Here is a 24,227-nt window from a genome sequence, read left to right as displayed (position 1 = left end):
TAACACACATAGTTGGATCAGATGACAAGTAATGATATATGACCTACTATAGAATAGTTAATTGAATATTGAATACATTAATATTGAATAAATAGTAATAATAATAATACTAATTAATAATAATAGAATATTCACTGTATGTTTTTATACAGGAGACTGAGTGAAATATGTTGTTGTGAATTTATATAAAGTTACAATTAGATATTAAACATATTTAGCCCATTAGACATACAGCACCATGTAATCATGTGGATTCTCGATTAAATATCTGCTGTACTATTCACTTAGTCATCATACAGCTACAAAACAGTGTCCTACATAGCATTTTATGAAGACAAACACAATTTATCCCTTTTCTAAAATTCCAAGGGCCATTTATAAGAAAGAGACAATAGTTTTGTTCACAAAAACATTATTTATCAACACCATTTATGAATTATGATGACTCCCCTATGGCTTGCCACTCTGCTTTAACTGTTTTTCTATCCTCCTGTCAAAGTGCTTCTGCTCACTGATAAAAAAATAAAATTTAATTAAACAAACAAATGTAAAAAGGACATCCATGGTGAATTTGATTTTGTCAAATTCAAAAGCAGCAGGACTCACTGTTAAATTTTGTATAAAATTCCTGAATCCTTAATTTTTTATCACAGTTGCTTTTGTACATTTCATCATTATTCATTATATCAATTCATTTTTTCCTTCATTAGTGAAATTCTAAATACACCTCCGCAATTCATCAGTTCAGGACACATTTACAAAATAAAGTGTAATAGAAATGTATTGAAAACATGCTTAAGAGTTTATGACAACTAGTCAGCCATTTTGCATTTAATGACTTATGCAAGGAACTAATGGCTAGATGTTTTGAGTATGACAATTCAACAGAGAAATAGCATAATAGGCCTATATTTTGATCAACATGACATAAAGAGTTGATAATGTAGGAAACAGCAGACAGTTGTACATTATGAATTGCATGAATGTACCAAAGCATTTGCAATTTGTATAAAATGAGAAATTGCTTTTATGATGTGCACAAGTGAAAGATGATGTGATTTCAGGTGTGATCTGAGAAATGCACCAAAGCAACTGAGATAAACTATAATACTTATTGGAGACCCTGCAGAATCACTGACCCCATGAGTCACAGACCACATAAAAGAAAGTGTTACGAGAACACAAACTGCCTTTTTAATTTGCATTTCATGTGTGTATTTCATTAAAAAAAAGCTAAACTTTAAAAAAATATAAAAAGGACATCCATGGTGAATTTGATCACAGTGTGTGTGTGTCTGTGTGTGTGTGTGTGTGTGTGTGTGTGTGTGTGTGTGTGTGTGTGTGTGTGTGTGTGTGTGTGTGTGTGTGTGTGTGTGTGTGTGTGTGTGTGTGTGTGTGTGTGTGTGTGTGTGTGTGTGTGTGTGTGTGTGTGTGTGTGTGTGTGTGTGTGTGTGTGTGTGTGTGTGTGTGTGTGTGTGTGTGTGTGTGTGTGTGTGTGTGTGTGTGTGTGTGTGTGTGTGTGTGTTGGCCAGAATTTATGTCAGATGAGTGTGGATTGCATCAATTTGCTCCTGATCTTCAAAGTACAACGGCACAGGTACTTGTTGGTGGAACACTTTTGGAAAAAGTGTCAAGACACTTTGATTTCTTTTGGCCACTGATGATGGACTGTGCAGAGAAAATGTAAAAAATGACATTAAAAACATGTCCTTGTATGTCTCTGTAAGTCATTTATTTACTAGAGAAGCTATTGGTTTATAAAAGTTTCGAGAGAGAGAGAGAGAGAGAGAGAGAGAGAGAGAGAGAGAGAGAGAGAGAGAGAGAGAGAGAGAGAGAGAGAGAGAGAGATTTCCATAGCTAAAGCAAACACACACCTTTATGGGATGCATCATGCAAGTTACTTGGCAAAGACAGAGTGTGATAAATCCCACTTTAAGTGCACACAGCCTACATTTTAATCCAGATCAGTACGCTATTTTTAGAAAAATTTATATTTAGATATAAATGAGATAGTTAGATCATCTCATTTTATAAGAAACAACTCAAACCAGAAAGTAAAGGAGTCTTACCAGAAGAGGCAAGATAAAGACGGGCAACAAAAGAAAATTAATTTTGAAAGTGAGTAGAGAAGACTAGGGGCAGCTAAACTTACACGTGGTAAGCTATAACTTATAAATTTAAGCCAGACAGAACATCAACCTGACCGTCCAGAACTTTTTGTCTCTCGAAATAAATGATAGACCTATCCATTGATATAAAGAAATGAATTGATAACTACCTAGCTCTATCAAGCTATTCGTTTATAAATAATAAATGTTGCATCATTGCTAAACAACAATAACTTTAGCGGATTATTTATTATACCTCAATCAATTCGTGTCAATGTACAGCCTCCCCCTACTGGACGCATCAGGAACAGCAGGGGCGTAAAACTGCCAGGGGCGTAAAACTGCTAGGGGCGTAGATCTACCGGCTCCAGGTCTGCAGCCTCCCCTTACTCCCGTAGACGGGCTCTGACCACATCAGAACCAGGAACTGAGAAAGTAATCAAGCTTGTTCCTGAGAATCTTCTCAGGAAACGCAAGACGTACCAGGCTATCAAAGCCACTCAAGCCAAACTTGAGTTACAGCAGAAGAGAAAAGACAAAAAAGGAATTCCCTTGAAGTTTAAGCGATTAGAGGAGTTTTTGATAAACAGCAAGAGGAAGCATCGAGATGACTCACGACTCGCCAGACTCAAACAAAGACCTCCGCCGGCCATACCGCCAGCAAAGAACGGTCTGGTGTTCGCTGCTCGCATCAGAGAGATCAAAAGTGTGAGCCCCGAAGTCATGAAGGTCGTTCAGATGCTGAGGCTGAGAAAGATATTCAGTGGCACCTTTGTGAAGGTCAACAAGACTTCCATAAAAATGCTTAAGACTGTGGAACCGTATGTTGCTTGGGGGTATCCCAACTTGAAATCAGTCCGTGAGCTCATATTAAAAAGAGGTCAGACAAAGATTGCTAAGAGAAAGATTCCTCTGACCGACAATGCACTTATAGAGAAGCATCTCGGACAATATGGGATCATCTGTTTGGAGGACCTTATACATGAGATCTATTCTGCTGGAAAGAACTTCAGGGTGGCAAACAACTTCCTGCTGCCATTCCATTTGTCAGTACCAAGACATGCTGCTAGAGACAAAGTTGGACTTCTGAAAGATGTTGGAGACCCTGGACCCAGAGCTGAGGATATAAATAAAGTCATCAGGAAACTCAACTGAGCTAATGGACTCTCATGGACAGCGGCGGCCTTAAGCATCTGGGGGCCCATTTCAATAACTAATATGGAGCCCTAAAAAAGAAGGACCACGCCCCTTCGCTCCGATTGGTTCAAAGCACGTTTTATGGGTAATCACTTTAGTGCCTGGTTACAAATCATACAAAATCACTTTATTATAGAAGACGTTTGTACTACCAAGGCTGGATTAGTACCCCCAGGGGCCCCTGGGCACTGAAGCTAACACACTAAAAACTCCTGGGTCAAAAAGGGACCAACTAATTTCTGGGTTATTTCAACCCAGAAAATTGGGTTATTCTTTTGACCCAAATTCTGAGATAAATACCTGACCCAAATATTGGGTTTAAAAAACCCAACATCTGGGTAGAAATAACCCAAAAATGTGTTGATCCTTTTTTAACCCAGAAGTTGGGTCAAAAATAACCTAACTTGGGTTACTATCCCAGTATGCACAATGCAGTCTGCATTCATAATGGTGCTTGATTTTATACACCTGTGGAAAGGGACCTGATGAAACCCATGAATATGAAAAAACACACACTTGGACAATAAGGCGAGACAATTGTGAACCACTCACCAGACACTCTTTCCTTATCAAGCTAACAAATAATCACTTTTAAGGGAATGCTGTGGGTTTTTTTTTGTTTTTTGTTTTTGGCCCAAATTGCTAGTTAACTAATGTGGTTCTTTTGCAGCATTACCCATTTTGTGTGAATGACAGTCTATACTGTCCATCTTTTCTTTCATTAACAAGTGTAATGACACTAATGCAAAGGTGAATATCTGGCCCATTCTTATGCATAACAGCTTAAAGGAATACTCCACTTTAAAATGACAATTCTGTCATCATATACTCACCCTCATGTTGTTTCAAACCTGTATGAATTTCTTTCTTCTGCTGAACAGAAAGGAAGATATTTAGAAGAATGTCAGTAACCAGACAGTTTCTGGGTCCCATTGACTTCCATATTTTTTCCAATGGAAGTCCTACTAAATATCAATATAATATTGCCAGTAGATGGCGCCAAGGCCCTGTTCTATTGAGATTACTGGTTGATGTTCAACCTATTCTTTCAAAAACACAAATATATATTTAACACCCACACAACTACTCCATTTAGACAATTGCAGTTGTTCTGCTGTGGTGCTGTTTGGAACTGTATTTTCATTGATTGTGTGAAATGCAATTTTTTTACAGTCTATGGTGAAATGCCAGTCATTAATATATTGTTTATTTACAGGCATTCTGGTTTTCTAAAAACTGCTCATTACAGAAACATTCAAACAAATATTTACAAATTTGTGTTTTACTTGGTATTTTTCCTCAACTTGTCTCATTTGGCAATTAATTTTCATATATATATTTATTTATTTATTTATTTATTTTACTCAGAAGTGAAACATTATGTGAATTTAAAGTGGCTGCGTTATAAATAGAAATATGGGTATAGCCTAAATGTATGTGCTGTTGTTGGTTCCCATGACATGATACATTTTAACGTTTTAATGACAGTGTCTTGGCTATAAATTTTGCATTTCACTAATGAAGCACATTGCCCAGATTGCCCGTATGGTAGATCCGGTGTGGTGAACAATCCGGTGTGGTGATTGTGAACAATCAGGGGGGCAGGGTTTCATAAAATATTGAAGCTTCCCCCATTGATTAGCGGACCATCACCTGCTGTTAGCATGCCATTGACTCCCATTCATTGTGGCGTCACTTTGACAGCGAATAACTTTACATCTGAGGCGTTTAAAGACTCCATTTGTCCATTATTTATTTCTAAAGAAACACGGAAATGTATAAAAGGCTCCATTACCTTGTATCTTACGTTATGGCCCCGTAGAAGCAATTTTTGTAAAAATAGGCTAACGATTGCGTTATAACCACGCGACTCTCTGTCGCACAGTAGAGAGATTACCGTATGGACAGGAGGAGGCGTGAAAAAACTGTTCATCTCTGGCTTTATTGCTCTGTGTTATTTCAGATTTTCAATTGAGAGAGCACATTCTGTACTTTATTGTATTATAATGACTATTTAATATTACCAGTAGCATTGAGTATAAGATAGCCATGTTAATTGTTAATTGTTCGAGGAATCTCAAAGCATATTTAAATTTTTGTGTATTTTGTGCTACTCCATAATAATGCTCTAGTTGAGGTAATTTGTAGTCAGTGCTCGAAGCTCGAAAAATTATTTCCCCCCTCGTTGAAGTCAGTACCTGATTGCCTAATCCTAACACCACCCCTAATCCTAATCCCTCCCCCACAACTAATCCTAAACCTACCAATGCTAGGGGGGTAATAATTTGGCGGGGGTCAAAATTTGGCACAACACCGGTACTCCCGAGGGATGCTCACATGAGATCAACCATTAGCAAACCACAACCATCCAACCATCAATTCCTCAAGTCCCGCCCTCGTGTTTTCTTGTTCCAGAAGCTGTTTCGGATAAACAGTATGTCACTATATAGGGAAGAAAAGAATATGGCAACTTCTGTTTCATGCCAACTTTAATACCACTAAAATCTGATGTTTGTGCTGATGTTATGCCATAGAAGGTTTAACTTAGTTGTATTTTGGTATTGTCATTGTTTTTAAATGATTCCAAAGTGCAGATTACATTATTTTGACACACAAAATAAAATGATTCACATAAGTTGCAGGCTGCTCTGGTTTTGTTTTCATAGTAAATACATATGATATTTACTTTACTATAAAACATTTCAGGTTGGTATTTTTTACAATAAAATACATGTTTTATTTTGGTTACATTATTTTGTCATTTTACTGGTCAAAATACAACATTGTAAAAAGTTGTAAAAACATTTTGGTTGCTGGGTACCACACCTTATATAGTCCCAAATCCATTTCCAACAGGGGAAAATAGTTAAAAAACATAAGCATTTACAGCCTATATCTAATCTAATAGTTCCCTTTCAGTTGCTGATGCAGAACCCAGTGTCTGAGGTACATGTAACTTAACGCCAATACTTCACAGTGCGGCTGAGCGGATAAATGAAGTGCCTGCTAACATGTCATCAGCTTCTTTGTCTTCAGGAAGCCGCTTGTTTAGGTGCTGTGTAACAAAGCAGGTGCGTCTCCATTACAGATTTGAAATTACTTTCGCGTTTTTTTTCTTCTTTTTCTTTTTTTTTTTCTAAATGCGAAATGATGCCGTTTCCATTAACCGATGTTATGCGACTAAAAAAAAGTTTCCTCTCACGATAAGTCATTCCAAAAATCATGGCAACGGACGTTGGTAGGTTTATGTATATCCCAGCCACCGCACTGGCCATTTTTATTAATCCAAGGAGACGTATGTGTGTTATTCAATCATTAATGGCAAGGAAAGACCCTTATACTTGAGAGCGGCACATATGAGGTGTTTCTGGGTGTTTCTCCCTCATATCTGCCTCGAGGTCTTGATTGTGGCATTTCTTTGAGGTTTAGAATCCAGTATTCCTGTTATTCTTTTGTCTTTTATAAATTTAATAAAGAACTCTGTCTCATATTCTGTCCAAACATACGGCATCATCTACGTCAGGTGACCTGTAAAAAACTGCAATTTTTCCATTGCAGTTTTGCTTTAGGCATATTTTCAATTCGCAATTTCAATTTGGATGGGATGGGAGCAGTTTGCTCGCTTCTGCTTTAGAGAAACTAGTCAGTTTCAGCAAAAAAAACAAAGACATGTCTAAAACCTCATAAAACTTTTGGAGCTTATGACTCGATCCAAGGCCTGACTCAGTCTAGAATGGTCCAGCCCAAAGTGCAAATTCTCACTTGGTTGATTAGATGAGAAATATCTGCCTCATTGTAAGTCTCCAGCTTCGGTGAGCCTTCCATTTCTCCCGGACCTACAGCGGTAGTACTCTGCTCGCATAGTCCCTTTGAATTCGAGTTACGCAAATATCGAGGAAACAGGGCTATGCACAAATGCCTCTGGTTTAAGAGAATTTGGCTAGCTATCTCTACCCAGGAACATCCTCATCTTTGAAGGCTCCCGTTCTCCCATCTAAGCCGTGCCAGACAACATCGAGGCTGGTTGGCAAATCATATGCGGTTACAGGTCAGGTCAGGCAGGCAGGCAGGTCAGGCCCTGAACACCATCCAATCCTGCAGGCATATCAGGTCGACCTTCTTAAAGACCTGGACCAAGGCTAGGGTCTATCTCCTGGCAGTCGCTAACAGGCGGCCTGTTCAATTGGCCGTTCCATGGCAGCTATGGTGGCAGTGGAGAAGCATCTGAGGCTTAATCTGTCATGCATCGGGGAAAGTAATAAGACCGTCCTCCTCGATTCCCCAGTCTCGTCTTCCAGACTTTCCGGCACTGCCGTTGAGATGGTTGTGGAGAAGCTTAGGGAGGCGAGAGCACAGTCCACTGCCTTTAAGAAGTTTATCCCTCGCCAGGTCAGGCTTCTTCGAAGACTTTGGTTCTTTCTCGTCCTTCTCTGGGAACGAGTTCCTGAGACAGAAGTTCCTTCCTACAGAAGACGAGTGTGGCGGCCCGAGCCCCTCCTCCTCCGAGTAGCTGGAATTGGACCTCAGGGCCGTGATTTCGGCTAGGAAGAAGGAAAAATCGGGAGATTGAGCTGGTTAAAATTGACCTCCCAGCCCCATCTCTCTTTCCCTTTCTGGTGGTCTCTTTTTACTTCTGTGGCTCTCCCCTGTGGGGCTAATGAGGTAGAGACGGTTTTTACCCACTCTAATTAGGGCTCTCTTGTGAACATCAGGAACTCACTATATAAGCATCACAAGTGGACGACACTAAATACAGGTGTAAACGGGGTCTAAAATGTTTTGAGCTTGTCCACTTTCAACCACTCGAAAGTGGCAGTCGAAAACGCATTAGACCGGATTGCTCTCGTAGTGTAAACGCTCATGTGGTCGAATGTGTTAAAACAGCCACAAAAGACCGTCTACTCTCCGTCTACTGACCTGATGCATAAACATTATGGGAAGAGCTCTAGCCAGACGGATTTTAAACTTTGTCGACTGAAGACCAAAGTTTCATTTGAAGATGGAAAAATGAACCAAGCACAATGTTCTTTCACCATTCCTGATTTCTAACACAGACTCACAGCGTTCGGCTGGTCTTGTGGCTGTCAGAGCAGAAATAAAAGCTGCTGCTCTCCGTATGTTTTTCCATTGTCTTTAGTCGCGATCAAATGTAAATTGCGCATGCTTATTTTGTCCATTATAGATTGAAAGCCCATACATGTATCCGCCCATAGACCCTCCCCTTTGAAGAAATCACAACAGAAGTGTTTAAAAGTGGACAAAAGAGACGGATTAAAACACGAGGTGTAAACGGGAGTGTGTCTCCCTCGTCTACTTGTGATCCGATCGACCAAAACGCATCTAAATAGCAGCGGTAAACAGGGCCTTAAAGCCTGGCAGAAAAAAATGTGTTGCCCTTCTTAGTTTTATTCTAGGAGTTGAGATTTTATTATGCTCCCGGTGGCCCAATTTCTCCCATTCTATATAGGGGCCAAGTCTCCAGGGGCTACAGCCTTGCTACCAACTAATTTTCATCTTTAATAGGAAATTGATTGCTAAAGCAGCAAATTAATGAATGAAACAAATTAAACGTTATTTTATGTAGGGTGCATTACATTTTGGAAATGTAAATTGTACCAAATTAATGAGCTAAATGAATAAAATTAGTATGCTGGGAACATTTCAGACAAAATGGCTTCTGCTAGCTCTCCCTGTTATCACTGTTATTAGCATTTAAGAATGAACTATAACCACAGGGTTTTTTTTCTGCTTGTTTTATGTGAGGGTGGATATGTAGTGCTTAATGAATTTGGGCAAGCATGAGAACACAAGTTTTTATCAGCTAGCCTCTTTAAAAGATGTTAATCATGTGCCCAAATTAAACAGCAGGCCAATCCAATACTTATATTGGATACATATATTAATATGGATCAGATATCTCACTTCACATAAAAGTATCATCAATGATTGTCTAGTCACTAGTGTTTTATCAAACCTCACATCATCAAATACTGAGGGCGGAGTATAGATTGAAGGTTTTAAAATCAAGAGGATTGCACCTGTTTCCGCGCATGCGCAGTTGAGCAGCGCTCACTCATTGCTGTGAGAGTCTAGGGGAGCGACCCGAGAGCCGCAGTGATGCCAGTAACCCTCTAGGATGCTCTACACACCGATGCTTTTATTGCCGTCTGTTTCAGCCACAGGCCTTTGAGCAGATCCGGATAAATCCGGGAAGAAGGTGTTCCTCACAGCACGGAATAACGGGATCGCGCGACCTTGCGCTGAATGTCATTAGAAAGAGATTTTAATCTCGCTACGGTAAGAACGGAAATCATCATTACCGCATTCGGGAACGACGCTAAATGGCAGTTTAATGTGAAGTCTGTGATGTTGTTAAGTATTTTAGGGGTATGAGAGAGAATAGACTGTAAACGCAGCAATATTGCGCGTTTGCCGCATCGAAACGTTTGCGCGATTGATCCCTGAATGTTTGCCTTGCATCTTTCGTTAACCTGTCGTCATTTAGAGGAACTAATAATAAAAGCCTTCTTGGTTCTTCTAATGGTGATTTGGGAGAGGCTGTGATGGCGTTTGATATGTAACGACATATTCGACCGATTGGCCTATACAGTGTGTTCAACCGGATGCAAGTGTGTCTCTTCATGAATAATGTGTCATTTATTACCATTGTAATTCAGATCGTGTTGAGCAGATCTGTGCTGCTGACACGTGCTGTTCTAGTCTTTGTGCTGATGCTGAATTACACCCCACCTCCTCCCCATCATAATAAAGCCTTTTCCCATCCCCACCATCACTGTAATAAAACCTTTCCCAAACTACACACCAATGTATTAAAGCATGGGCACATGGCTTTCCAATTCCATTGTGTGTTTTATTTTACCATTGCACCAACGTATCTTTCTTATGTGTTCTCAGACCATTCAGATTTGAGTCTCAGCGATGGATATTTTAAAGCATATAATCAACGACACTGTGGAATTCTACAAATGGAGTCTCACTATTGCAGGTAAACTGGTCTTGACTTCAGTGATCTGAATGTGATGCATGATATCCATGCGAATTAATAAAGCCGGGAGCAGGAAAGGCCTGTTATTAGATTTTGACCATAAAACAGCAACTGCAGGTTTCACTTTTAGTGAACAAGAACAGACTTTAACGAATGTAAATGTTAGAAATTATAGGCTACAATGCTGGCAATTATTGATCGGACAAGAAGTAGAATAGATACAATATACCTGTCAAAAGTTTGGAAACATCCCAATAATTTTTTTACATTTTTTTAAAAGTCTCTTCTGCTCTAGGCTGCATTTATTTAATAAAAAATACAGTTAAAACAGGAATACTGTAAAATATTATTACAATTTAAAAATAACTGTTTTCTATTTGAATACATTTTAAAATGTAATTTATTCCTGTGATCAAAGCTGAATTTTCAGCATCATTACTCCAGTCTTCAGTGTCACATGATCCTTCAGAAATCTTTCTAATATGCTGATTTGCCAGGAAACAGGAAAAACTGATGCAAGTGCATTTTATAGACATTTGTAGATACCAGATAAAACCGCAATAAAGGGATCTCATGTCTGTTTGTAGACAAGCGTGTGCAGAAATGGCCTTTGATGGACTCTCCGCTGCCCACGCTGGCCATCAGCTCCTCGTACCTGCTCTTCCTCTGGCTGGGACCGAAGTACATGCAGGGCAGAGAAGCCTTCCAGCTGAGGAAGACCCTCATCATCTACAACTTCAGCATGGTCATCCTTAACTTCTTCATTTTCAAAGAGGTGAGTTCACCCAAACTCTCAGCAGGGTTTTTATGCTTCATGCATACATATTTATTGCGTTTATCCTTTTTGAGAATGATTATTTAGTGTTTTTATTTAGTTTCAGTTTAAATCTGCCTATGGTGAAAACACACCTCGTTTATTAGAAACTGCATATTCATCAGCGGCAAATAACTGCAGTACAGTGGTGCTTGTGCTAGCTGTTAATGTGCTATACATGTACCATTACTGCTATATTTAGCAGTGAATTGTAACTACCATCTCTCTGGGTGTTTATGATTCAGCAACATCAACTTCATTTGGACAGAATACATGATGGTCAGAAGTCAGGTTTGAGAAATTAATTAAATCAGCCAACATTGATTGAATTTGTGAAAATTGTCATTTGCTGATGAGATTCTATTTAATCTTACTTTATATTGTTTTGGTTTATTGCTCATTTGCTCATTATTTTTTGCAAACTCCCATTTTTATTACCATACACCATAAGTTTATTAACATAGATCATAATGTCTGCTGCATCCTTTTTCGCCTACTTCTACTATGCACTAAAAGTACGCACTGTTTTTGTGAAGAAAAAGTACATACTTTTAACTGTGTAGCAGAAGAGTAGGCAAGCTTTAGGATAAACTACTTCGTCATAATTGAGTCTTTAACGGACAGCTCTGTTGCTTTGTTACATGCATCCTGTCACCGCTTAAACTGACGTCAATCATCTTTAAAATCGTACACATTGAATTTAATTTACAATGTAATAGAGAGAAATGTATTAGCATGTTGATCTGCCAGTCATGGGTCTTTCATGCGGAGACTCTCCTCATGTTTTTGCATTATGATGCATTTAAAAGCTAATGAACTTTTATAAAAGTTCACAATGCTGTTGCAGATGAAATATAATGTTGATATCATTGAATAAATATCTTTTCGTCAGGATATAAACAGATTATTAAATCACTCAAACCCTTTATCTAAACCTCTCTACTTAACCGTTGGACTCGCATATCCGCCATGTTTGTAGTTTTTTAAACACTTTTTATTCATTCGTGTTTGTAGTTCTAATCGAATCCTTGTCCTGCGCGCAGTGGGTTGTGGGCAATGTTAGCCGTTAGAGTGTATACACGGATCCGACGATTCTAAGGCTACGTTCACACGTAAGTCCAAATCCGATTATTTGTGTGACTGGAATCTGATCTGAAATTATTGACTGTCCACATTGTGTATCGCAACTGTTCAGATCCGATTTATGTTTGTGTCCACAAACTTCACAGAAAGGGAACCGAGACGGCAGAAAGCGGCATCCTGATTGTTTTCTTTATGTTACAAAAGCACAATGATTTGTTTTTATTGTGTGAACAATGATTTTGAATGATGTCTTGCTCTTATCTGTATGACACTAAATGATGGAATATTTTAAGTTGTTTCCGCTATTATAATTAGACAGAATCATTTGGCATTGTGCCGATTTGTGTCGTGACTCGTATAAGTCTCACCAGTACAGTCCAGTGATAAAATATGTGTGTTCTGGAAATGGGAAACCTCAGGTGCCGCTTTACTCACTGTCTCCTCATGGAAAGGTGAAGTAGGCTCTTTATCTCCTTCTCTTAAGCAATCAGAAATGTGGGAGAGGGGAGAGGGGTGGACATGTAAATGTACCCAACTCGTATCGAACCGTGACCCCAAAACCGAGGAATGTACCGAACCATGACTTCTGTGCACCGTTACACCCCTAGTTGATACTTATATGTCAAAAACAACATCAACTGCAACATGGAGGGTTTTGCAATACAGAATCAGATGTTGTCTTATTTAGAGCCGCTTTATTCCTATATATATTTCATTCGACTTTCAGCATGTGTCCTATGACAACGTCTGACGTTTACGTTTTACGTGGCGTAAGAAATTCACATAAATTATGCGAAATCAGATCAGTCAGACTGGAATGGATTTCCAGAAATTCGATTTGAATAGGATTTCAAACCACATATCAATGCAGCTCTTTGTAAAAATCTAATATCATGTGACCTTTTGCCGTTCACACTTGCTAAATCTGATCGGATTTGCACTGACAGTCTGAACGAGGCTTGACTGTAAATAGTAGACCATCCAGATATCTTTGGAATACTCATATAAACATACTACATTTTGGGACACACCAGTTCTAATGTCAAATACTATTTAGGATGGATGGTATGCGATTTGGGATGCAGCGTTAGTTTTTCATACTAGATCTAGTAACTTTGCTAGTCCTAGATCCAAATTCGCTCTCTCTTATGCATGAGGTGAAGAAACGAATGAATAGGAATTATCCTTTATACCAATCGCAGCTCAGATCAAACTATTTTTACATCACATTCAGTGCCATTCCCTCAATGAAATAGTCCAGATGTCAATTATTACCTGTTCTATTCCAGCTCTTCCTTGCAGCACGGGCGGCTAACTACAGCTACATCTGCCAGGCCGTCGACTACTCAGATGATCCCAATGAAGTGAGGGTGAGTGTGCTTCCCACATAGGATCACAATGTTACCCGGACTCGGCACTGAAACTGGACACGTAATTCTGCTCTCCAGTTACTCGATACACTAAAGAGTGTTCTCGGAGTGGGATAACCGGGGAGTTCGGTTTCACTCTGAGACTTCACATTATTACTTTCACAAACACCATCTTACTTTCATTTTCAGATACTAGTGTATTTCTTTTTTAGCTAGACCATGCACCATTTAAATGCAAATTAAGTTTTTAATAATCTTATTTTTCAGTATAAATGAACCATCGTGATGTTATCATGAACTAAACATTTTGAGTGTTTCCAGAAAGATTAAATAATATTAATACATTTGTTAAAGGTCCCATGACATGAAATTTTCACTTTCTGAGGTTTTTTAACATTAATATGAGTTCCCCTAGCCTGTATATGGTCCCCAAGTTTCTAAAAATTTCAATCGGTGTAAATCGAGCTTTTGCTATCTTTCTCTGCCTTTGAGAAAATGGAGGTTCATACGCGCTGATCTTGAATCTCCTCCTTATGACGTCATAAGGAGGAAATGTTACCTCCCCTGTCTCTGCTTTGCCCGCCCAGAGATTTTCCGCCCATGAGAAAATGCGCTAGGAAGTAGGAACGCGCGCGCGCGATTTTAGTTTGTCCACGAGACGAGAGATATCATGGCTTTTGAGCGAGCGAAGCATAACAATTGCTCAATAATTGGATGTACAAATGAACACCGAAGGGTCAATACAGAGCTGGGCTTGCTGAACGTCTGAAACTAAAGTCTGGATCACTCTCTTTGGCTCAGCTACACACCTCGGACAAGTAAGTCAACTAATGATATATAAGTGTGTTGCTTTACTGTTTATGGTTAACGTTACCTAGATTTTACACGTAGAATGTGGCTGTAACATTAGCTATGCAGCTATGCAGTTTATGTGTGTGAATACACACACTGTAACGTGAGTGTTGTACACGTCTTTGTTATTTGGATAACCGTTTTCCTGTTGGTTATATGGCGCGCGCGATATCCGCATTTCAAGATCGCAGAGCTTGATGATATTGTAATAAGATAAATACAGACGTTACAGATCTCTCATGAAAAGGCAACAGTAGGTTCGCGTTAGCTACATGATAATAACTAAACCATCCGAATAAAGTACCGTATCCAGACATAATATTTTAAACTGACCATTCGGAAACGTCCTGCTGGAGCCGCTGAGTTGCAACTTCTTCATCCGTTGCTTCTCCATCTGGATCAGATTCTGGGTCAAACTGAAATGCTTGAAAGACTGCGTGTCTTCTTGCCATTGCTATATCCAACGTAAACATGCACGCCACGTTCCCGTTGCGCAAGATGGTCAAGGCCACACCCACCCTCCACCTCGCGCCGCCTTTCTCCTCCTCATTAGTATTTAAAGCTACAGACACCGAAACGGCCTGTCTGAAGGAAGCTCATTCTGGGACTGGCTTGTAGTGGCTATAATTCTGCACCGAGGCTGAATTTTTGGAAAGAGATTTCAGATACAGTACTAGGGACCACTAAGGCCTATATTAAAGCCTACAAAAAGTAGCATGTCATGGGACCTTTAAGCTGTATTGCACAATGAATGATTGATGGCTGTGTTTCTCTTCTAAACTTGATTTCTTTGCTTTCAATTAATGTAATTCTCTAAAATGTGCAATCTGCTTGTCACAACTGGTAAAACAAGAAGAAGAGCAAGATATCTATTAGCAGCCATAAAACTTTAATCATAACAAAAACAAAGACGAAAATCCATAGAGCAGGACCCGTTACTGTTTCTAATTATGCAAGTTCGACCAAATATGACAGAATTGATATCATTGCTCTCGGTATGGCTCAAGCTTAATTAATTTAGGCAAAATGAATCAAAAGGTATTAGCATTTTTAAAATTGTATTATACATTTTGAATGCTGCACTGAATCAAAAGAGACCAGTTTTATGATTTTGGAGCAAACCGTTCAGAAGTTATAGCCAAACACAGCCATTTTCATAACTCCTGACCAGTAGGTGGCACTGTGCTGAAATGCTACATGTAGCCTCAGTTCATGATGACATGTACCAAGATTCGTTTCAATACGCTAAAGTGTTGCGAAGATATAGCCTCAAATCCATTTAAACAGGCTCTTTATCAAATTCGTTCGCATGTTATTTGAGAACAGTTGGGTTTTTCAAAAAGCTTTTGGTCAGCATGGCCTGAAGGTAATATGGTGAAAATCAGACGAACCGTCTTGGCTAGTTCAAAAAAAGTTAGTTCAATTAATGTAATTTGTTAATGTAATTACTGCTTTGTAACACAAAGACAACACTAAACAAAGAGAGAACCAAACTGAGGGTTTGAATACATGGGATAATGAGAACTGAACAAGAAACAGGTGAAGAACATAATCAGTAACCATGGGAACAAATGAGAACATAGTTAGAAACCCTGAGGCGTCACCTGAGCTCCCGAGCTCGTGAATCAGTATATCGTGTTCATGAATTCGGGCACTGGACGGTAAAGGATGCTGGCTCACTACACATTGGGACACTGATGACTCTATTTCCGTGACAACGTCCTCATTGTACAACATCACTACTGGTATTTATGAACAACAGCAGAACTGATATCTTTCTGACATTATTTGTAATGTCATTTAAAGTACATTATGATAAATACTTTGCTTGTTTCATATATACGTAACATAACATTTCAGCCCCAAATAAATGATAAATGTTAGCTACATAATGTTCATTACCTGTTTAGCAATGTATGTATATGCTGAAATATAATAAAATAATGGTTTGTATTTAAAAAAATATTTTTTAGTCTGGGACAAGACTGAAGCCTTGTCTGTGAAGGGGGGGGGGGTATGATACTTGAGTAAAGACACATCTTTTCTTTTGATGGCAGGTGGCAGCAGCCTTGTGGTGGTACTTTATTTCTAAAGGTGTGGAGTACCTCGACACTGTGTTTTTCATCTTACGTAAGAAGTTCAACCAAATCAGCTTCCTGCATGTCTATCACCACTGCACCATGTTCACTCTGTGGTGGATTGGCATCAAATGGGTCGCTGGTGGACAGTGTAAGTATTAAATACACAGGCACCACACGCAGGAATAGAAAAATCCCTCACTCGGAATTAAAAAAAGTCGCTACAGAAACATATTTCACATAGACAACAACACAAATGAGAAACACAGACCGTGTCTGTCAAGCTCAGAAAAGAACAACACCATAGAAGTCGTTCATTCTGTATGATTCATGCGCTATATTACAACAAATCTGTCTGAATAACAGATCAAATCTGACATTGTATTGATAATCTTCCACTCATATGAAATGGACTGAATGTGCATCTGTCTGTTTTGCAGCATTCTTCGGGGCTCATATGAACGCAGCCATCCATGTCTTGATGTACTTGTATTATGGGCTGGCCGCGTTTGGTCCAAAAATACAGAAATATCTGTGGTGGAAAAAATATCTGACAATCATCCAAATGGTATGTGTTCACAAGCATGTGTGAAAAAACAAGTGCCGCTTTTGAGACTGATGTGGAATACAAGGTTGGTTCTTCAGTTAGGGGAACTTTAGAAAAAAAATATGATTCTGTTTTATCACAATTTTTATCATCAGAATTTCATCATTTCATCATTCCAGAATTTACTTGAGGATTCTTTACTTCAGTATCATTTATTATGTATTATTATAACTTCCCCGTTGTAATATATTTTTTAAAAAGTGTTAAACTGAAAATGAATCTTTCTTTGCACTTTTTTCCCTAAGAAGTAAAAAATACATAATTTCCATTTATTTGATATTTATAGAATGCATCTTCCGCTGTCATTACCATCACACTATCAAGCATTTTATACAATTCAGTTTTCCCAAAAACATTTAAGCTGAATAACTGTTTAAACATCAGAAATGCCATTCATTTTCACCTTAGTAGCTTTATTATGTTCGACAACGACATGTGACTAATGACTTATTCCAGGACATGTGAAAAATGTTTTAATATAGATAAAACCTACACTACTGATTAAATGTTTTGGTAAAAAATTTTTGGGGGGGGGGAATAAACTAATTATTTTATTCAGTAAGGGTGAAGTAAATTGTTGTAAATATAATTTTTTTTTATAATGTTACATTTCTGTTTCTGAATGATTTCTGAAGGATCATGTGACACTGAAGACTGGAGTAATGATGCTGAAAATTCAGCTTTGATCACAGGAATAAATTACATTTTAACATATAACATGGCTGGGAGCATCAGACCAATTGTAACAATGAGTAATTAAAGACATTTTTATTAGATTTTAGTCAAAATTCAGTACCACAAATGTGATTTAATTGCATATGGTATTTGACCAATAGGTGGCACTGTTACATAATTGATGTTGTGTGGTGAGGATAAAATGACACATATTGGGCCCTATTTTAACGATCTGAAACGCAAGTGTCAAGCGCAAAGCGCAAGTAACTTTGTGGGCGGGTCTCGGGCGCTGTTGCTATTTTCCCGGCGGGATAAATGACTCTTGCGCCCGGCGCAAATCTAAAAGGGGTTGGTCTGAAGTAGCTTCATTATTCATAGGTGTGGTTTGGGCGTAATGTGAAATAAACCAATCAGAGCGACATCTCACATTCCCTTTAAGAGCAGGCGCGCTTGTTCAAAAGCGGATTCCTATTATAACGGCGGATTTGCCAGGAGCGGTTCACAGCCGAGGAGACCGACGTTCTCGTCAGGGACACTGGGGATGGAGAAACCCACCCAAATTAACTTCGGTTAAACAGGCGTATGATAATTTGGGTAAATGTGTAAGCTAGATGTATGCTTTTATAATAAATTGTCTGTCTGTCTGTCTGTCTGTCTGTCTGTCTGTCTGTCTGTCTGTCTGTCTGTCTATCTATCTATCTATCTATCTATCGTAATAATGTATGATTTGCAAAAATGAAAACTGCTAGTTCTGTGTAGATGAGAGAATCAAAGTGCGCGTTGTGCACACGCTACATTGATTATGGCCAAGCATACGGCCTTAAAATAGCATATGAATAACATGCGCAACGCGCCACTGACTTTAAACTATTTTTTCCTGGTTAGTGGCGCAATTGTTTTCTAAACCTGCAAAATAGCATGAGGGAACGTTTGCGCCGGAGCACGCCTCCTCTTTGCGCTGAACCGCCCCCCGGGAGCGCAAGTGTATTTCCTAACTTACAGACGTGCGTCTGAGGAGGGAAAAGTCCGCTTTGCGCGGGTGCAAAATAGGAATGATACATGCGTCGGTGTACAAAGTCAATTGCGCTGGGTGCAAGATAGGGCCCACAGAGTTTGGTGTCAATATGCTGAAGCTTTGCAGAGTTACAGCCTCAGAATCAGCTTGGCTCCATGTCATCAAATTTGTTGATGCTTTATTCGAGAATGGTTCGGTCAATCCAAAAGCTTATAATAACCTTTTGCCAGCATGGTCCGAAGATGATCTAAGCCGAATTTGGTGAAAATCGGACCAACACTTTAGGAGTTCGAAAAAGTAGGTTTTCAAAGAAATTCAAAATGGCGGATAACAAGTTTGACATAGTTGGTATCATTGTTCTTGGTATGTCTCAAGGAATCTATCAACAGTTTCATTAAATTAGGGAAAAATAATCAAAGGCTATTAGCATTTTTAATTATAGCAAATTTCATTATACATTTTGACCAGAAGGTGGCGCTGTTCTGAAACTTTTTGAGTACGTTCAGGGTTTGAGAACATACCGAGTTTAGCAATGATTAGCTAATGCATTCGTAAAATACACCCTTTTACAACAGAATTCAAAATAGCTGACTCCCAATATGGCCGATATGGGAAAATTGGATATCATTCGACTCGGTATGCTGCACTGAATCAAAAGAGACCAGTTTTATGATTTTGGAACAAACCATTTAGAAGTTATAAGTGATTTTCATGCCGGAAAATAACATGCAGTCAAATCGTCATGGAAACGCCATGGATTCGGAGGAAACAAAGTTATTAGCATATACATAAGTGCGATTTTGGATAGTTCTCCCAAAAATGAAAATTCTGTCATTAATTACTAATCCTCATGTCATTCCAAACCCGTTGGACTTATGTAAATAATATCCATAAGAGATCATAAAACTAATCCACTAATCCTAATGAACTGAGGAGTTTAGTTCATTAGTTTTTCTGAAGAGACTCGATCGCTTTATATGAACAGATTTAATTTAATCTTTTATTCACATATTGATCATCGAACATAAACAGAAGCTCAAACGTGCTTACACGAGAATGATCCTCATTGGTTCAAGCAAACCAATCAAGCGAACATGCTTGAACTTCCGTTTCCCACAACTGATGTGTGAGTTGATGAATGTTAATATGTTAATAAAAGCCTAAATTCAATCTGTTCATCATATAAAGCGAACGAGGCTCTTCAGAAAATTTTGACTAAACGACTCGCTTCATGTGAACTTTTTGAAGCGTTAAATTGGTAGTTGTGTAGCTGTCAGTGGAGGGACAGAAATCTCTCAGATTTCATCAAAAAGATCTTAATTTGTGTTCTGAAGATGAGCGAAAGTCTTACGGATTTGGTACGACATGAGGGTGAGTAAATGATGAATTTTTTTTCATTTTTGGGTGAACTATCCCTTTAAAAGCTCCAAAATTGCTGTGGTTAATGTTGAGACTGTCCTCTATCAGTGTGCCAAATTTCATAATTTTTAACAATAGTTCTATGGGCTACCATAGACTCAAAAGTGGAGGAAAAATAAGAAAACTAACCTTTGGTGCTTGGCCCCAAAATATATTCACATTCAATATAGTTATTTTAAATGATAATACTATTTCACAATATTACAAATTACACAATATTAAACAAATGCAGCTTTAGTGAGCATAAGAGACCAAACCCAAACTTTTGAACTGTAGAACAACTTTGAAGATGTTTCATTTTTCAAAACTGCCCCTAACTGAAGATCAGTCATGTCTAAACCAATGATCAGGCTCTGGGAACTTATGAGTTATCATGTATCTTTTAATTTCTTCCACAGATCCAGTTTCACGTCACCATTGGCCACACGGCCTTGTCGCTGTACTCTGACTGCCCGTTCCCGAAGTGGATGCACTGGTGTCTGATTGGATACGCCCTCACCTTCATCATCCTCTTTGGCAATTTCTATTACCAGACGTACCGTCGACAGCCCCGCCGTGAGACCGCGTCCAAACCCGGCAAAGCCCTTCATAACGGAGCCTCTAATGGAGCCCTGACGTCTAGTAATGGAAACGCTGCCAAGATGGACGAGAAGCCGGCAGTGGCTGAGAGCGGGAGGAGAAAGCGGAAGGGCAGAGCAAAGCGCGAGTAAAACGGAGGAGAGGGAAGCTAACACGAGAGGCCGCTCTGAAAGATTGTTCAGCTCAGATCAATCCCAAATTGTTACGACCAAACAGTATGGCCACTCTCTGCAGCAGACGGGGAGAAATACGAGCCTATATGTAGAGAGACTGAACAATATGATATCTTTCCATATCGCCCTCCTTAAGTTTAGTACATTATTCTATGTATCTGCCTTTTTTACATCACTGTTCTAATGCCAGAAAAGACCCGTGTTTCATCAGTGTACAATGATTAAATGAAAGACTCTGATATCAGAGGGGTTTTTCATCATTTGTTATAGTGGGGTCCAAAAGTTCTTCTATTTTGCAACATAAAATGTTTCTTCACTAACTATTATCAGAATGATCATGAGATAACCTGATCTAGATCCTGATGTCGATGTTCTCCAGCATGATTTGAGATGATATAAAGAGCATCTTGAGCTTCAATGGAACAAGAAAATCGCTCGAGAAAAGTCGCTTATTTGATTAGGCAAAAAGAAATTGTGCATATTTGTCTTCATTTTACAGACTTTTGGACCCCACTTTATATCGTTTATTTGTAAAACATATTCTTGTGTTTGTTTATTTCAGACTTTTGTATTTCATGTAAGTTGCGTGTTGTTTAGCTGTTGGCAGGATATATTGCCAACAGTACTGTACTTTAAAACATAGATCATGTGGCACTGCATATTTCAGCTTCTTTCAAAATTAGGGATGCAACTTTACCAAGGCCATTGACTGATAATATACAGTAGTGGGCAAAAGTGATGTCCGGCCTTGGGAAATTGACATCTTCACCCTTTATTGAAATATTGTTGAAATTTGTTCAAGATTTTGTAATCATTTTGTGTAGTTGTGCTCGAAGTCAATTGTTTTATTTGTGATAACGCAATGAAACATGCCAAATTGTGCGGACATAATTTTTGGCCAGCCAGGCTGTCATGCAAAAACACACAGAATATTAATAACTGATTATATTGTAGTCAATGTATGATTTTTCCTGTGAACCTTTTGTTTTTCTATGCATTTATTTTTTATTTTTTTTATTGTAAAATAGAAACTGTAGCTGTAGTTAGCTGTTTTTTGCCAAATAATTTTGTTTGATAAATACCTTAACAAAGTTTAGTGTTTTGTTCTTCCTTCATATTTAATTTAATTTAAAATATATAAAATATTTCCCTCATATTTTGATGGTTTAATCGAAATTGTAGGATCACTAAAAACAAATATCCCCTCCGGACATCACTTTTAGCCACTACTGTATCCTATATATATTCTGTTGTCTGTTGTCTTAAAAACAGTGTTCACAATCAAATCTCTCATCTAGAAGTTAAATCAGACATTTTAACATCTAACATGAATGATAGGAAAGATTCAGTGCTTTTGTTGCCTGGCGTAAAAAATCAACTGACTGAAAAGGATAAAATATCGGCTTCTGTTATCAGCCAATTCAGACCAATACTGATAAAAAAAATTAAAAAAATGATAATGGCTCAGACAGATATATCATGCATCCTTATTTAAGCTTTTTGATATAACAGGGTTATCATCAAACATCTCACAGGATAAGATAGCTTTTAGTTTTCATTGGGAAATTACAACATCACATTGGGAAATATGTTTGTAGCTGCAATGTTGCATTGTGCGTTAATAAAGTCTTGAGCTCCCTGTCATAGTTTTTTTTTTAATAGTTCCTAAATTCCTAAAATATATCATGTGTTTTGTCTTGAATTTTTTATAATATTGTATATTCTGTGCAATTTTGTACATTGTGCTTTTGAAAACGCAATGATCATCATCTACTCGTTTTCTTCTTCTTTTTTTTCAAATGACAGATATACATTGCTGTATATAATAATAAAATAAATGGCAATACATAGTCAATGTTATCTGCCGTTTCATTATCCCAAAAGCCTCTCACTCTGCTGGCGTCATCATGCCTTCACTCGTGAGCAGGACATAAGTGGTTGGCATGACATTTCAAGCAGCGTCCTGTAGTGCAACATCTGTTCATTAACATTTTTCAGATTTTTGTGTAAATGTTTGTAGTATGACTACTTATGTAGACAATGGAATATCTGTTCTTTTAAAAAGTAATAATAAGACTTTATAATAATAAGATGAATAGATTCATCTTTGGAACACAAATGAAAATATTTGTAATGAAATCTGATCAATACTCTGGTGAGTTTGAACGAGTGGGTGGGGTTGCAGGGTTTGACACTGGTGGAATGATGGACATGTGCTTATGAGTCCCAGACCCTCTCGCTCTCCTGGAACCAGTGGTTGACAGCTGGAACCTCTGAATTGATCTCCTGACCAGGGAAACATGGGCGGTTGGAAGCCGGGTACGCACTGAAATGGTCTTAAGCCAGTAGTAGGTTGGCGCAGAGAGTTTTGAGCATACTACGCCCAGGGAAGATACCGGCTCCAGCTGTGTTGGAGGCAATGGCAATAAGATCTCAGGAAGCATCCTACCTCCTGTATCTTCCGCTCCGTCTGCCCATTCGATTGTGGATGGTAGCCGGATGTTAAACTCACTGACACACCTAGGACATGGAAGTATGCCGTCCATACTCTGGAGATGAACCGAGGTTCACAATTTGTAGAATCTATCCATGACCACAAGGATACAGGTAAAAGAGTCAGAGACAGGTACGCCCGTGATGAAATCCACTCCTAAGTGTGACCAGGGTCGGCCAGGAATGGGCAGTGGTTGGAGCTTTCCTTCAGGAAGATGGCGTGGTGACTTGGAGATGTCGCATGTGGTGCAGTCTTGGACAAAGCTGTTGACTTCCTGAGACATGCCAGGCCACCAATAACGGTTGCGGATGAGCGAGAGGGTTTGATGACTGCTTGGATGACAGCACCCCAGGGAAATGTGTTCCGAGTCCCTGGACAGTTGCAGAGCAGATGGAACATAAATCCGTCCCTCTGGACCTCCCGGCTGAGCAGGTTCAGTGCGGGTGGCTTCCGCGATCTGGTCGTCCAGGGCCCATTAAATAAGACGAAGGCGGCTGGAGGGAGGATGGTCTCTGGATTACTGTTAGGTTGATCAGGTGCATGAATACAAGAAAGGCCATCTGCTTTCAGATTCTTCGTGCCAGGACGGTAGGGAACAGTGAACTGAAATCAGGTGAAGAATAAGGCCCAATGGGACTGGCAAGGGTTCAGATGTTTAGCCTCTCTGAGATATTCTAGATTCCAGTGGTCTGTAATGACCTCAAAGGGATGGTTAGCCCCCTTTCAGCCAGTGACGCCATTCCTCCAACACCAACTT

At 38.9% G+C, this 24,227-nt stretch overlaps 2 protein-coding genes across 2 annotated transcripts; both read left to right on the top strand.

Annotated features, from left to right (window-relative positions):
- Nucleotides 1-2,507: 2,507 nt before the first annotated feature.
- On the top strand, nucleotides 2,508-3,822 carry LOC309483174 (large ribosomal subunit protein uL30-like; the record flags this gene model as incomplete). Its single annotated transcript, XM_082148842.1, has 1 exon — nucleotides 2,508-3,822. A coding segment is annotated over one exon (756 nt), but the record flags the coding sequence as incomplete, so codon positions are not given.
- Nucleotides 3,823-9,362: 5,540 nt separating this feature from the next.
- On the top strand, nucleotides 9,363-22,831 carry elovl4a (ELOVL fatty acid elongase 4a). The gene is made up of 7 exons (XM_082149605.1): nucleotides 9,363-9,602; nucleotides 10,221-10,311; nucleotides 10,899-11,086; nucleotides 13,498-13,578; nucleotides 16,488-16,659; nucleotides 16,949-17,076; nucleotides 20,623-22,831. The coding sequence occupies exons 2-7, from the start codon at nucleotides 10,245-10,247 to the stop codon at nucleotides 20,932-20,934; spliced, it is 948 nt and encodes a 315-aa protein (XP_082005731.1). The 5' UTR covers nucleotides 9,363-9,602; nucleotides 10,221-10,244; the 3' UTR covers nucleotides 20,935-22,831.
- Nucleotides 22,832-24,227: the final 1,396 nt, after the last annotated feature.

The sequence above is a fragment of the Leuciscus leuciscus genome, assembly GCF_965113295.1.
Source record: "Leuciscus leuciscus genome assembly, chromosome: 20".
Classification (NCBI taxonomy): Eukaryota; Metazoa; Chordata; class Actinopteri; order Cypriniformes; family Leuciscidae; genus Leuciscus; species Leuciscus leuciscus.
This window is presented reverse-complemented; position numbering and strand designations above follow the sequence as displayed.